The sequence below is a fragment of the Grampus griseus genome (assembly GCF_964374135.1).
Source record: "Grampus griseus genome assembly, chromosome: 15".
NCBI classification, from domain to species: domain Eukaryota; kingdom Metazoa; phylum Chordata; class Mammalia; order Artiodactyla; family Delphinidae; genus Grampus; species Grampus griseus.
In genome coordinates this window covers 57,226,850-57,243,032 of record NC_139009.1, presented here as the reverse complement: position 1 = coordinate 57,243,032, position 16,183 = coordinate 57,226,850, and the positions used below count along the sequence as shown (strand labels likewise).

The 16,183-nt window shown below is 38.1% G+C and overlaps 1 protein-coding gene across 2 annotated transcripts in view; it reads right to left on the bottom strand.

Annotated features, from left to right (window-relative positions):
• Positions 1 to 16,183, bottom strand: part of APLF (aprataxin and PNKP like factor) — an 81,925-nt gene extending 65,742 nt beyond the window's left edge. The window contains exons 1-2 of one of the 2 annotated variants that reach the window (XM_082671959.1): positions 16,029 to 16,183; positions 1,199 to 1,270 (exon numbers count right to left, since the gene is read on the bottom strand). In XM_082671959.1, the coding sequence (XP_082528085.1) occupies positions 1,199 to 1,270; positions 16,029 to 16,124 (168 nt within the window). In that variant the 5' untranslated portion in view covers positions 16,125 to 16,183. The remainder of the gene's footprint in view (positions 1 to 1,198; positions 1,271 to 16,028) is intronic. The other variant, XM_082671960.1, reaches the window with a different exon arrangement.

Below are 16,183 nucleotides of genomic sequence, written 5' to 3'. Positions count from 1 at the left end.
CAAAAGCCTGAATCTAAGATTGCTTTCAGTTCTAAAGTTCTACTCAACTGAAGGCACTAAAACGTCTTGTGAAGATAAGTTGAAACAATTAGTTTTAACTTCAAGAATTTTTTTTAAAGAAGAGAACATGGCAAAAGAATCCTGACTTGGAAAATGTGATGAAAAAAAAAAAAATACTGCAGAGGATTCAAAGAACCTGAGTTCTAATTTTCATTTAACAACTTACTGACTATGTAGAATTAGACATTCTAAGTTGTCAAAAATAATAGTACCAAGAAAAGGGTAAAAACACTTACCTTTTTCCCATGTGTATAAGGTCACTTAATAAAAGTTCATAAAATTATACTAAACAATATTTAAAAGATAAATATAAACAAAGGTATAATTTAAATAAAATGTTACCATCCCAAATTTTAGTTTTAAAAGTCTATAATCTAATGTGGAATTTTTGCTCTAACTTCTAATTTTGTATCTACCACAGTTTGGTGCTCAGAAGACACTTGTTGACTTATATCAACACAATCTAATTAAAGACCAAGCAAGGTAAAGAATGTTTTCTAAAAGGTGTCTTCTTTGTTTGAACATTGTTAAACACCCATACAGAAATCTGACCCACTTCATAAGGGATAAAGTTTAACCTGAAGAAAGAATTTTCCATTAATAAAATCACCTTTAAGTATATTTATTTTATATTATCGATACTTTTAAATAGTCACAGAAGTTCAAAATACACCTGAATACTTTTCATCCAAGTATAGACATGACTCCAATTAAGCATCTCTATTAAGCCAATTTGGAAAATACTCTAGGTACAGAAATCTATTGAAAGAAGTCTATAACACTTAAGTGACTTTGGCTGCTAACCCATCCCCCAAAAGCCAACCATTACACAGTTATGGACTTTCTTATAGAATCTTATTTGTAATACCTACTCATGAACAAAATCATAATGTACACATGAACTGGTAGTCACCTTTCATTAAGATTCTAACTACATAAATGTAGCACTGCCCCATGGGAAAAAAAAGTAGCTTAAACAGTTTAGATCTTTATCTCCCAATTATCTTCTGGCAATAAGAAAAACATATTCTGACATTAATTCCCTATTTTCATAACCTTAAAAATAAGCCCCTCCAATCAGGAGCTGGAAACACGTGAGAGAGAAAATGTTAAAATAAATCATTAATAACATACTTACCGGTTTGATTCGAAGCTGACCACCCACCACTTCAAGAATGGCATGTCTTCTGGACACTCTCTTATCTGTTATCTACAGGAGAAAAAAAATTAAAATTTCAAACACAGCCACCTGCCTAAATAACAACAAACCCCACAGCAACGTTTCTGAAATCAGTAGGCTAGATATGAAATCTATTATTCATTCAACAACTGTATATTGAAATGACTGTCCTCACTGAACAAATAACGAAACAACTCAGAGATTAAGGGACCTTAATCACAGAAAAATAAACAGTGAAGCAGAGACTCAAGGCTGGAAACTAACAGATCCCAAAACCTTTCATGATGGTTTCCATTCAAGACAGACATTTAGTAGGGATTCTTATCAATAAAATTCATAAAATGAGAAAAAAATCTATATAATATGTACTTATCAGGAAGCATTCCAAATACAGATAAGATAAATTATGTTATAATGACAGAAGGTCTCAAAAAGCAGCAGTCTGGTAAATGTAAAACGTAAGACTACAAGCTTTGGTGTCAAGCAGACCCAGGTCAGGCAGACCTGCATTTGAGCTCAGGGCCATTAGCAGTAGTTAAGAGAACAGGAAGGTAGGAGAGGGAGCAGTGAAAACCAAGTATTTACAGTGAAGAAAAAAATTTTAATTATATATTTGCTTCCTGTTTTGAGCCAACACTGTTCTACTTACTCTCACAATCACTTCTGCACACCAAAGTTTAAAAATTGAGAACTTCCCTGGTGGCGCAGTGGATAAGACTCCACACTCCCAATGCAGGGGGCCTGGGTTCGATCCCTGGTCAGGGAACTAGATCCCATATACATGCCGCAACTAAGAGTTCACATGCCACAACTAAGGAGCCCGCCTGCCGCAACTAAGACCTAGTGCGACCAAATAAATATTTAAATAATAATAATAATAAAATAAATTGCAACCTTCACTTCTGCACTTTCTATCTCCCCTCTCCACAATTAAAAAAAAAAACTGCTTGCACTTTCAATGTTGAAATTGCCAATCAAGCCTTCCCTGCATGGCTATTAACAGAACAGTTAAGATTACCTTTGTAATTTGTGACTTTACGTAATGAAAACATTTTAATCACCAATTTTACTTAGCACCATAATTATCCGGCCTACCTCTTCATTACCTTAGTATCTATCACTTCATCTCTGACCTTATCCACATCAGGACCAAAATTATCAGTAAAAGCAGACTATAGCAAAGCCTAAATTCAAGTAAACCCATTGGTTCTATAAAAACTTGCAAAAATATGAAACTTCCAGGAATCAGTACTCATTATTTTAGCCAACGACTCATTCACACTTAAGGCTGTGACTATATAAAAACAGAAGCATCGCAGTGGAATAAATTCCACATAGTGAATATTCCACACAGCTACAGTTGATTTTTAGAACATTTTCTAAAATAAAATATCTTAAAGGTAGCCTATTTAAAATATACCCACTATTAGCCACAATGGCTATTTCAAACAATTAAATATAAACTAGTAGCCTGTTCAATCAGAAATTTGGAGGTTCCTATATTCTTCCCATAATGTGCCTTAGTGGGCCCAAAACAGCAGTTATCTAATAATCCACTTTACCATTTGCACAAACTTTATCATTTGCATAGAACTTTCACTTAAATATTGAGCTTCACCCTAATACTGTCACAGCTATTATTCACATTTTACATATTTGGAAGCTGAAAGTCCAGAGAATTTAAGTTGCTTGTGTAGGTCACTCTTCAAGCAGGTAGGACTCCAAATCCACACTTATTAACAAAAATAAATACCTGAGAAAAACAGTCATATATTACTCTATGCCTACATGTAATCATTCAGAAGTAGTTTCAAGAATGCAAATTATTGTGTGGTGAGGAGTAAGAAGTTTCTATTTATAACTTGGAGAGTAATATCTTATTGTTAACTTCAATAATACAAATTGATTTTTTAACCAACAGAGTAAGAAACTGTCCAATATAAAACCATGACATATAAGGATGGTTCCTGTAATAGTCCAGCTTGGGTTTCCTTCTTTTTCAAACCATATTTTTGCAGGAAGCTATGAGATAAAAGTATAATGTGACCTCTAGTGGACACATGTTTCTACAACAATGTAATTTCATCACAAGCTGTGCATTTCTATAGTACCCACAAAAGTGTTTTAAAGAGGCTTTGAAATTAACATCATTCAGGCATTTAGCTATACCTGTCCCTTTTAAACCACACCTCTAAATAATGAGTAAGTTACAAAATAATAATTTATGCTTTTTCAATGGAAAGTTTAGAGATTTAACAAATTATCATTAAAGCTTATTTGAATTTCAGGATGTGGATGGTGAGAAGCGGGTAAAGTCACAAACAGATCCTAAAGATCTGATGACCTGCTTTATGTAACAGCAATCACTGCTCCTTGTGCAGAGTAAATATTCATACATTCTTATTAACATACTAACTGTAATGGCAATTATTTACCAAGACCAAGGCACTGTTCCATATTTATCACATATATCTTTTTTCATCTTCACAAAACCTGTGGAAGATACTACTATCTTTGTTTTTCAGGTGAGAAATGGAAGTGCAGACGAGTTAAGCAACTACTTAAAGTTACACAGCCAATAAGCAGCAGGACCAGGATTTGTGATTCTAAAGACATCTTTGCTCTTGGTACTGTACTGCTTCCCTCATTATCATTATGTAAAATATCATTTTTAGATGATTTAACATCAGCTTGACTGTAAACTAAAACACACTAAACAACTGGAAATAAGGAAGAATGGCTATTTATTAAGCAAATAGACATTCTAAGAAAACTCAAGCCCTAGATAAAGCTCCAAGAGGCCTTCAGGCTTTCACGTGGTCCTGTTTATTCTAAGATCACACCCAAGTCTAATGAGATGAGTTATCTGAATTCCCAGCTGTCTATTCACAGCAGATAATAAAGTGCATAGGGTTTAGTAGTCAGTGCATTAACAATGATGTTGGTCTGCAGGTGGAAAGGAAAAGGCTGTAGAAAAACAAAGAAACATAAAGACTCAAAGAAGTACACTGGCTAGAGACTCCTGGGAGTAGGACGAATGGCATAACATCCTTCTCAAGGTACTAAAGGCTTATCTGAGTTAACTTACTGATTACCAAGAGTCATCAGGTTTAAACAAAAACTTCATTTGAAAGTCAGACATTTCGCATCTTAGAAAACCATAGAAGTCGTTAAAATAGAGGAATTCCAGTGTCCTACCAAATAATTGTAGCCACCTAACTTCTAATCACACCACACATTCTCCAAAAAATCAGAGATCAACAAATACAGCAAATAAAACCACCTATTTTCCACATCTAAAGCACAACTAGGAGACAGGTTACCACTAACTTTAATTTACATGTAAGAGGGGAAAGAAATGCCAAATGCGGATGAAGCTTCAGGATCGATGCTGGAACAGAATTCAAGTGGCAGTTCGGAGGAAGAGAGAAGATGGGAGCGAGAACCACAAAAACATCACCCCTTGAGTGGGAAAGGCTGAAAATGCATCCCACATCCAAGAGTTCAGAGATCCAGCAAAATTGAAAATAATTTGGGCATCAATATGAATAATAACAATAATGGAATATAACACACTCAATACAAAATAAGCCATGAGTTCATACTGAACTCAAGAAAGGGGCTGGGGTCAGGGCTGGGAGAAAAAGCCTTTCTTTATAAAAGAATGACAGCTAACATAGAAGAAATGATGGAATGAGGAAATCACAATTTTGTAACTACTAACATTAACTGACTCAGTAAAGTAACAATGGATGTTAATTTTCAGGTGAAAGCTTGATGGAAAGCAGAATACTCCTGAAGTCTCAAAGCATCTCTCAGATTACTCACAAAAAGAATAGCATCGTCTCTGGAGAAGTCTGATAGACACCACCTTCCCCAAGTGATCACATTTATAACCAACAACAACAGGACAAAGAGAGAGAGACCTGGGCCTCCTGACATGCTGCTCTAAGTTCATATCACCGATGGAATGTTCTTGCCCAAAGTGTTTAACCTGAATCTAATTATGTGGAAACAATCAAACAAATCAAAATTCTGGGCATTCTATGAAACAACTGGCCTGGACTGCTAAAAGCATTAATGCCATGAAAGACAGCTCTCGATTAAAGAAGATAATATATATTTGATTGGATCCTAAATTTTTTTAATGCTGAAAAGGGCATTATTTGAAAGTTGGGTAAAACTGAATATGGAATATTAAAATTTACTGCACCATTACAAATTTCTTGAGTATACTTTATATAACTTACATATATAATGTATATAGAAATGTCCTTGTTTTTAGGTGATACATGTTGGCATATTTGGGGATGAAGTGCCATGCAATGTACTTTCAAATGAGTTCAGGAGAAAGAGGGAAAAAAATGTGTATATATATATATATATATATATATATATATATATTTATACATATGAGAGATAAAGAAAAAGTAAATGGGACAAAATGTTAACCATTAACTAACCTAAGTTAAGGATACATAGGTGTTAGTTGTACTAGTCTTTCAACTTTTCTGCAGGTCTGCAATCTTTCGAAATGAAAAGTTGAGGCAAAAATAGTTAAAATTTCAAAAATGTTGGTACATTTTTGGTTGGTACTAAAAGGGTTATCATCAGGTAATGGAAAATGTAGTGTACACAACTGCTAAATAACATAACTGAAGTGTGATTTAATTTACACCTGTTCCAGTGAAATTAATAACCCTCTATTTTCTACATGCTCTTTCTATTTTCTACATTTCTATATGCTGTTTTAAAATATTCCTTTGATTTAGGCTAAGCACCACAAACTGGTAGCCAACACACCACAAATCACTCAGTATCTTTTTTAATTTTTACTTTGAAGAGTGTATGTACCCTCCACCTCCCCAGAGTGCCCAGCACTCCCTATAATCTGCACTTAGCCGGCTTCACTCTTTATTGCATACCTGGCCTCTGCAGGCACGTGAATTTGTAAGTCATGATTTAAACTACACCTATACTTTTTAGATGCTAATTCTTCACACATGACACTGTGTACCAGATGCTACTAGTTGCTTAATCAATATCTATTCATTTCTTCTTTCATACTACTATTACTTCAATTTTGTTTAGGGTAACAATGTACCCAGTTAAAAACATCCAAATGCCCAGAATTCCTCATAGCTATGGATGGCCGAGACACAATTCTAGCCAAGCACATAAGGAAGAGTGTGTACTAACCATGTTTTATAGTTTCTGTATCTGATGCTTTGATAGCTAAGACTTTGCTGACTAGGGAAAGGCTACCCCTCCCAGGGTTACTGATTCTAAGAAACAGTAAATGACTCACCCGCAAGTGCACCTTTCATATGCAAACAAACCCATCCAAAGCCACACCCCCAATGATGGCTTTACCTAGTTCTTACACTGCCCTAACCACCCTAGGACTAGGCATCAACTAGGGGTGGGCCCTAAAGCCCAGAGCCCCATAAGATTACTCAAACTAGATCATCCTCTGTTTACACTGCCTTGCCCATTCACTCCAAAGAGAACCACAATAAAGGCTTTCCTGCAGTTCCCCTAGCTCTCTCTACCTTCCACCAACCTTGTGTGGCCCTGTGTGGCATGGTGTGTCCTTACTTCTCTCCGGAGCTATGAGTAATTAGTTTTACAATAATAATCATCTCCTGGTCCGTTGGCCTCACCATACCTAACAAAACAATAAGACTACATTTCACAATATAGTGGAGCTTCTGGGAAGATTAGTGTCTTCCTGATAAAAAGGAACAGGCTCAACTGGCCTGCACCTTTTTCCCTCTGCCTTTCTCTTTTTCTTCCAGCTTATGTGTAACACCTCAAGGTACAGCAGCCATCTTATGAGTACAGATGCGAAAGCCATACGCAAAGGATGACCAAGGAGAAGCACAGAAAAGCCTGTTCCTTGAGCAGCTGCACCAGCCCTGCACCGACTGCCCAAGATTCTGTTACAGAAGAAAAATTAATTTGATTAAGCTGCCATTTGTCACATTTCTGTTACTTGCAGCCGAAGCAATTACGATTAACACACACTACTCTAACAACTGTTATTATTGATACTGGACACTAATAGCAAATTCGTTTATGCTCAGCCAGTGAGAGAAGGAGTATTAGAAAACAGAGAAGCTAACTAAATTAAGCATTCAAATACAAGAACATTTAATATTAAAAGAACTGCACAGCATACAGCAGGAGCTTAGAAAAGAAATTCTGAAGGATACACAGACTGAAGAATTACACTGAAATCACTCCTATTTCTTGTTAGCAACAGCTAAAATGACAGTAATTTTTCTTCAGACACTATAGAAAAAACCCTTTTTACTTGAATTCTTCAGACTGTGTCTTGAAAGGGGACAGGGATCTCTGTTTTTTTTTTTTTTTTGTGGTACGCGGGCCTCTCACTGCTGTGGCCTCTCCCATTGCGGAGCACAGGCTCCGGACGCGCAGGCCCAGCGGCCATGGCTCACTGGCCCAGCCGCTCCACGGCACGTGGGATCTTCCCGGACCAGGGCACGAACCTGCGTCCCCTGCATCAGCAGGCGGACTCTCAACCACTGCGCCACCAGGGAAGCCCGGGATCTCTGTTTTTATATGACTTTTGTATTAATACAATGCGGATCCCTTATCTTTGACTTTCTGGGTTTGAATTGGATATTTCATGTATTATGACACATGTACAAGTTTTCTCCATTTTTAAGACATGGAGTTTGTGGTAAAAGAAAAGACATGAAAATATAAAAGAACTGTTTGTGATTTGTTTGCCAAATATTTATTTTTGGCATTTACTGAAGTCAGACAAAATGAAGATTTTCTTACACTATCAGCAGAAATGTTTAGATATTTTGAACCAAGGTCTCTGACCTATTTGTTTATTATGTCCAAAATCCTAAAAGTAAAAAACAAACCTGAATAAAGTAAAAGTAGAAAAGCTACTGGACCTTTCATTTCATTTTTGTCCATATATAATATTTACTGAAAAACCAACATCAGTTAATTTTTCTGACAATGTCTTCCTAGAGAAATTTCTGAATATCACAGACAGGAATAATATATCTCATGAATTCAGTGTTCCCATTTAGCCTGGTTCCTATAAATGGAAAAACAGAGAAGAGGAAAATTTGTTTTTTTCAGAATAAGCTACATAACAAATCACAGGCTAAGATAATAACAATTTTCTTGTACAATACTTTATAATTTACAGTGCTATCATGTAAGATTATCTGGTTTGCTCTATCAACAACAGACAAATTCAAACTTTCATAGAAGAGAAAAACAGAAAATCATCTGCTATGGGATTTAAGCCTGTATTATGAGAAAATGCCTAAACCTAAAGAAGCATGGGATCTATTTTAGGCATAATTTCCATAAAATTCTTTCCCCAAACTTATATTGTGGGGCAAGTAAGCAAAATCTAAAATTAAGACCTGAAAATCACAGCAAGATCTTTTTTGACCCACCTCCTAGAGGAATGGAAATAAAAGCAAAAATAAACAAATGGGACCTAATGAAACTTAAAAGCTTTTGCACAGCAAAGGAAACCATAAACAAGATGAAAAGACAACCCTCAGAATGGGAGAAAATATTTGCAAATGAAGCAACTGACAAAGGATTAATCTCCAAAACATACAAGCAACTCAACTCAGCTCAATATCAAAAAAACAAACAACCCAATCCAAAAATGGGCAGAAGACCTAAACAGACATTTCTTCAAAGAAAATATACAGATTGCCAACAAACACATGAAAGAATGCTCAACATCATTAATCATTAGAGAAATGCAAATCAAAACTACAATGAAATATCATCTCACACCAGTCAGAATGGCCATCATCAAAAAATCTACAAACAATAAATGCTGGAGAGGGTGTGGAGAAAAGGGAACCCTCTTGCACTGTTGGTGGGAATGTAAATTGATACAGCCACTATGGAGAACAGTATGGAGGTTCCTTAAAAAACTAAAAATAGAACTACCATATGACCCAGCAATCCCACTACTGGGCATATACCCTGAGAAAACCATAATTCAAAACGAGTCATGTACCACAATGTTCATTGCAGCTCTATTTACAATAGCCAGGACATGGAAGCAACCTAAGTGTCCATCAACACATGAATGGATAAAGAAGATGTGGCACATATATACAATGGAATATTACTCAGCCATAAAAAGGAACGAAACTGAGTTATTTGTAGTGAGGTGGATGGACCTAGAGTCTGTCATACAGAGTGAAGTAAGTCAGAAAGAGAAAAACAAATACCATATGCTAACACATATATATGGAATCTAAAAAAAAAAAAAAAAAGAAAGAAAATGGACAGAAGAACCTAGGGGCAAGACGGGAATAAAGATGCAGATCTACTAGAGAATGGACTTGAGGATACGGGCAGGGGGAAAGGTAAGCTGTGACAAAGTGAGAGAGTGGCATGGACATATATACACTACCAAATGTAAAACAGATAGCTAGTGGGAAGCAGCCGCATAGCACAGGGAGATCAGCTTGGTGCTTTGTGACCACCTAGAGGGGTGGGATAGGGAGGATGGGAGAGAGGGAGATGCAAGAGGTAAGAGATATGGGGACATATGTATATGTATAACTGATTCACTCTGTTATAAAGCAGAAACTGACACACCATTGTAAAGCAATTATACTCTAATAAAGATGTTTAAAAAAGTAAAAAATAAAAAGGATAAAAATAAAATTAAGACCTGAATTGAAGAAAGACTGGTTACTGTAAACCAGTTGACAAACCATAAACTTTTCTTACCTAGAGTGATCCCCAGTATTGGGTCCAGCCCACACTCCAGAGGTCAGACATCAACACTAAGGCTGCCATGATATTAGATGATAAGTAGACCTTATTTCTGAACAGAGCAAAAGCTAGTTGACACAAGCTGTTTAATATCATCCCACGTGGAATGTATCAAAGTGCAATTTCTGATACTAAGAAAAGACAAGTTTGAGGAAATGGACTTGATTTTGACCAGAGGCTCTCTAGGCAGACTCCAATTTATGCATGATCTCTCTTTATAAGGTTATTAATATACTGGATGTGGTCTTTGAAACTTGTGAATATACTTTCTCACATGAATAATGATGTAAATAAGAGGTAGGTTATCAGACTACCTCACAAACACCCATGTAATCCACAATACTAATGAAATATGGATCATTTAGACTTTTAAAAGTAAAATCCAATACTTTCCGAGCTCCTACTTCAAGGTTGCCGAATTGTTAGCCAATATGATGAAACTGTGCTGACTCACTGCCACTGAAATTTCAACTCACTCAGTTTGGCTTGCAATTCTGCTTGCACAGTGAATGCTATACAAATGTGAGAACATCATCCTCAACTTTAATATATTATGACAGAGGCAACATAGTGAGTAAAAATATAAGCACAGCTTAGTAAGATAAAACTGGGTCTAAATCCCCACTTGGGACTTTGGTAAATGAAGCTTTCTAAATACATTTAGTTCAGGTCAGCAGACATTTCTTACAGACCTATTCTGTGCCAAGCATTCCACTTAGTGTGTCTAAAAGTGGTTTTCAAACCTGGTTTCTCGTATTCACATTGAGTGGTACCTGGGAGATGACAATTTAAAGAATTAAATTGGAAAATACATATGAAAAGCAATTTACTACACACCTATTAGAATGGCCAAAATCTAAAACACTGACAACACCAAATGCCGACAAGGATGTGGAAGAACAAGAACTCTCATCCACTGACAGTGGGAATGAAAAATGGTACAGCCACTTTGGAAGACAGTTGGCAGTTTCTTACAACACTGAACACACTCTCGCCATACTATCCAGCAATTGTACTCCTTATTATTCACCCAAAAGAACTGAAAACTTATGTTCAAACAAAATCCTGCACATGGATGTTTATAACAGCTTTATTCATAATTGCCAAAATGTGCAAGTAACCTAGATATCCTTCAGTAGACAAATGGATAAACTGTGGAACATCCAGACTGTGGAATATTACTCATCACTAAAAAAACAGGAAAAGACATGGAAGAACCTTAAATACATACTACTGAATGAAAAGAAGCCAATCTGAAAAAAAGTCTACATATACATGCTGTATGATTCCAACTATACGATACTCTGGAAAAGGTAAAACTATGCAGATGGTTAAAAAGTTCAGTAGTTGCTAGGGCTTGCAGGGGAGAGGGAAGATGAACAGACAGAACAGTGAGATTTTTAGGGCAGTACTCTGTAACACTACAATGGTGGATACATGTCATTACACAGTTGTCAAAACCTACAGAATGTACACCAAGAGTGAACCCTAGTGTAAACTGTGGGCTTTGGGTGATAATGACATGCCAATACAGGTTCATCAAATATACCACTGTGGTCGGGGATGTTGATAGGGGAGGTTTTATTTTTAAGAAAAATAAAGAGCCTATTTTTAAAAAAGAAAGAAAACTAGTACATGCTGTAAAAGCAATGTCTGTAAAAGTTAAACAGAATCACTGATGTAATGTGATCATCCCACAAGTCTACTCAACGCTTATCCAATTATCCAATGTGCCTTACCCTTTCCAACTTTAGAGCCTTAAATCATTCATTTAGCCTTAAGGGCCCTTCCCTTCCTATCTACTGTCGACCTATCAAAATTCTAACTGTTCTAACACTCAGCTCAATATGTCAGTGAGTTCACGAAGCCTTCTCTGAGCCCTCATCTTAATTGTGGGTTCATTCCTACACCTCTCTGTATCACGTTACATCCTTCTGTTTGGCTCAAGGTATTGAAACAAAACTTTTAATGTAACCTTTTAAAAATCAGAGGTTGTATCTAAAAATCTAGATTTCTTACTACTTTTGAGAAAAATGATATGACACTTACTAGGTAGGAATGGGGGTGAGTATTAGAAACTGCATTACACAGTCCTCTCCTTGTGGCCTCAACACTGAGGCAGTTGTCATTTACGACACCGCTGTCATCTATCAGTGTGTCCCTGTGTTACTATTTCTTACTCTCTCCCACTTCACTCACTGGAGGTGCCTGCCTAGCTCCCCTTTCTAGTTACTTGCTTCTATGTCTCTCATACCTACTAACTATAAGTTTCCTGAGAGCAAGGACTTATTTCTCCTTCATTCCTCCCATCTAACTATAGTATATATTCATTAGCTATTTTCTGAATTTACTAATTAGTCAATAAAATAGAAAAAATGCTAACACAATCCACCATGAATGTTGCTCCTTAAGCTTTAGCAGTTGGTAGCACTGCCTCGTTACTATATTTATATTCACTTTAAAACTCTACGCTCTCCTTTTTACACCTAAGTTGCAAGTAGGCTCTTTATGAGGGTTGGAAGAGTGAGGCTGAGATGCAGAAAAGGAAGAGATCATGTGTTGAAGGCCTACCATACGTCAGGAATTGTACTAGGCTTAATAACTGAGGGCAGGGCAAAGCTAGGAGTGCTTGGCACGTCCCTAGGGACAAACCTTGTCAGACCAGACAGCCGCAGCAGGTGAAGTCTGGCAACAAGTAGGAACAGTGCAGAGTTGCCAGGCCTGGGAGTGCTTACTTTGTATAAACTTTGTGGGACACTTACAACAGTCTTAGAAGTGGTGAACTGATGCCTGGTGAAGAGTCTGCACTAGAGCCCAGGACTAACTCCATCCCCACCTGGGGGCCCTTTCTCTTTTTAATTAGAGCAGTAGCTTCAATCACATCTGCCTTTAGGAAATCGCACTAGATACCAGGTGCTGTCCTATTTCCTTGGAAGAAAATAGATCATAAAGGAATGGGTCCTATAATCCCTGCTATCAAAACAGAATAAGGAAACTTTGAAATCAGAAAGAGCAGTTTTCATTTAAGAGCAAAATCGGATTTAATTCAAGAAAAACCATAAAGCAAATAATTGGGCCTAATGGTATTCTGTTGTTTGAGATGCTGTAAAATCTTTTTTTTAACTAATTTTTTTACTTAAGATAGTTGTAGATTCATGGTTAAAAGCTACATTACAGAAAGATCTCTTGTACTGTTTACTGTTTCCCCCAGCAGTAACATCTTGCAAAACTACAGTACAGTATCACAACCAGATATCGATATTGACACAGTCAAGACACAAAACAAATCCCTCATTGTTGTTTTACAGGCATACCCAATTCCCTCCTGCTCCCCTCACCTCTTCGTTAAGCCCTGTGAACCACTAAGCTGGTCCCCATCTTTATAATTTTGTCATTTCAATAACAGTATGTAAATTAAATCATACAATATGTGACCTTTGGAATTGTTTGTTTTCACCTAGGAAAACTCCCTGGAGATTCATCCTGCTGTAAAACCTTTTAAATGGTGATCAGGAAACAGAATTACAACTTAGTTAAATAAAGACCTTGGGTTCCCTGATGACTTACACTAAAGCAAAGGGAACAAGAAAATGAAATTTCACTGTGCTCTGTTGTCTACAAGTGTTCTCTATAAGGGTTTTCCTGCCACTGTAAAGATACGAAGGCATTCCCACGGTCAAATTGTTTTACCACAAAGAATGCTTTACACGTTGGAATTATAAACCTAAAGGTTGTGGCCATGAAGGTTCGTGAAACTTGTCTCCAAAAAACATGGCTAGTTAAGAGAGTTCAAAAATCATCCTGATTATTACTAATCACTTCAGATAGATATGAATTTACAGTAAACTCCCTGAGTTTACTAAGTCTGCTCTCTCACACACTACAAACAAAACAAACCAACCAACTCACTGGAATTGCTGTTGTTTGAAACAGCAGCCCTCAGGTGGAGTTTAAACCACTGCAGAGAAGAAACACCTGTCTGTCAGCTCCAAAATCTTGAGAACCACAAGGTAATTTGTTTTTCAAGGTTTTCCTTCCACACATCTAGTATCGTTCGTAACCACGTCTAATAACCTGCCTTGGCAACTTAAATCTCATCACTGAATGACTATTCAAAAAGGAAAAGCTAAATCCTGACCAGATAATTGACTTTCTATTCCTTACCATTTTTAAAAAGAGAAACCGGGCTTCCCTGGTGGCGCAGTGGTTGAGAGTCCGCCTGCCGACACAGGGAACACGGGTTCGTGCCCCGGTCCGCGGCTGGGCCCGTGAGCCATGGCCGCTGGGCCTACGCGTCCGGACCCTGTGCTCCGCAACGGGAGAGGCCGCAACAGTGAAAGGCCCCGCGTACAGCAAAAAAAAAAAAAAGAGAGAGAAACCGAATAGGCTCCTCTCGCATTAGCAAGCCTATAACACAAAGATCAAGCTACAAATAATGAATCGGTCTGTGACCCGATGTCAAGTTTATAAAACAGAGGCCTAAAATTCATCCATCATTTAACCGGATCCTCAGCACTCGGTGTTAGTGATACAGTATGTTAAGGAAATTAAAACTCATTAGTAATCAGACATAACATTTCTAGATGAAGCACATACTCTGTTTCTAACTGAGATAAAGTGAGAGAGAGAGAAAAATAGGGGGAGGGAGGGGAGGAGGGACGAAAAGGGGAAGGAAGGAAGAAAGGAAGGACGGAAAGAAGGGAGGAAGGGAGGGAGGAAACCTCCAGACAGTTCCACCAAACGTTTGTATAGGTTAATAAACTTTGAAGAAAAATAACAAACATTTAAGTAAAAACAAAAAACCCTACAAACAAACCAGCAAGTGAACTTGGAACTTTCTCAAAAATCTTACCACATACACATATATGTACGCACACATACACTCACACCCCTTTAGAACTGACTTCCCCATCACCACCTTGAACCACCACTCCTTTTCCTGCTTGGAGAGGAGTCCTAAGGCTAATACCTATGGTTCTATTTAGACACTGGAGGTTAACCAGGGTAACAGACAACACTCCTTACTCCCTGGTATTGGCTCACTGACACAGGTGTGTCGGGACAGTCCAAGAGAAAACTGGAGGGCAAGGACCCATTCATCCCTGTGTGCCCCGCAGTGCTAGGGTCTGCACGACATGCTGCGCAAAGCAGGCGCTAAACAAGACATGCTGAATGTTGAGAAAACAATATATATGTATTTAGGATGAGATCTACAAAATTCCAGAATGGTACAGGCAAGTTTTCTAACTCCTAAACATCCCAGAGGAAGACTACGTAGCCCAATGGCACTCTGCGTCCAAAAGCTGTGTGTGCCCTTTAAATAACCAATCCATAGCTCAATTTTCTCATCTGAACAATGAAGATAATAAGAGCACCTAATTCATAGGGTTTGGAAAGGATTAAGAAGTTGGTATAGGTAAAGTCCTTAGATCAATGCCTGGAATACTACACACTACAGAAGGGTGAGCCACTGTTGCTGAAAAAGGCTACTACAATAAAAGTAAAGCCGACACAGTACCACCAAAGGAGCCAAAGCTTAAAAGAAATTATTCTAGAAAAGCTAATATCAGAGGTTGGCAAGCCTTTTCTGTAAAGGGCCAGAAACTACTGTAAACACTGTGGCTTACCAAGCCAAGAGGCAATATCCCCAACCCTCAGAGCAATTATTCTCCCTGAAAAGCTTAACATGGATTTTTTGTTTACGTTTTACAGTTTAAAATTTGAGAATCATTCTTAGTATGTGGGTCCAAACAAAAGCAGGCTGGATTTGGAGCCAGAGCCACAGTTTGCCGACCCCCGGGTAAGATTATAATGATGATAACCCAAGTCAAGTTGACTGAAAAACGTGCTGCCCCCAAACTTCTAAAATACACATAGGCCAGGCCGGCGCCGTGGGGAATAGGCGCAGGACCCCGAGTAGGGCCTCAAGAGCCGGCCAGGATCTCGCGGCTCTCCGGGGCCGCCGAGCCTCCGCCACACTTACTCCCAGCAGCGGCCCGCGGCCGACCACCGTCTCCCCCGGCGCCAGGGCCACCCGGGGGCCGCCGTCCTGCGGCTGCAGCTCGAAGACCCGGGACATGGCCGCGAGGATTAGACCCCTTCGCGAGGAGCCGGACCCCGCAGCCGTTTCCGCCTTCC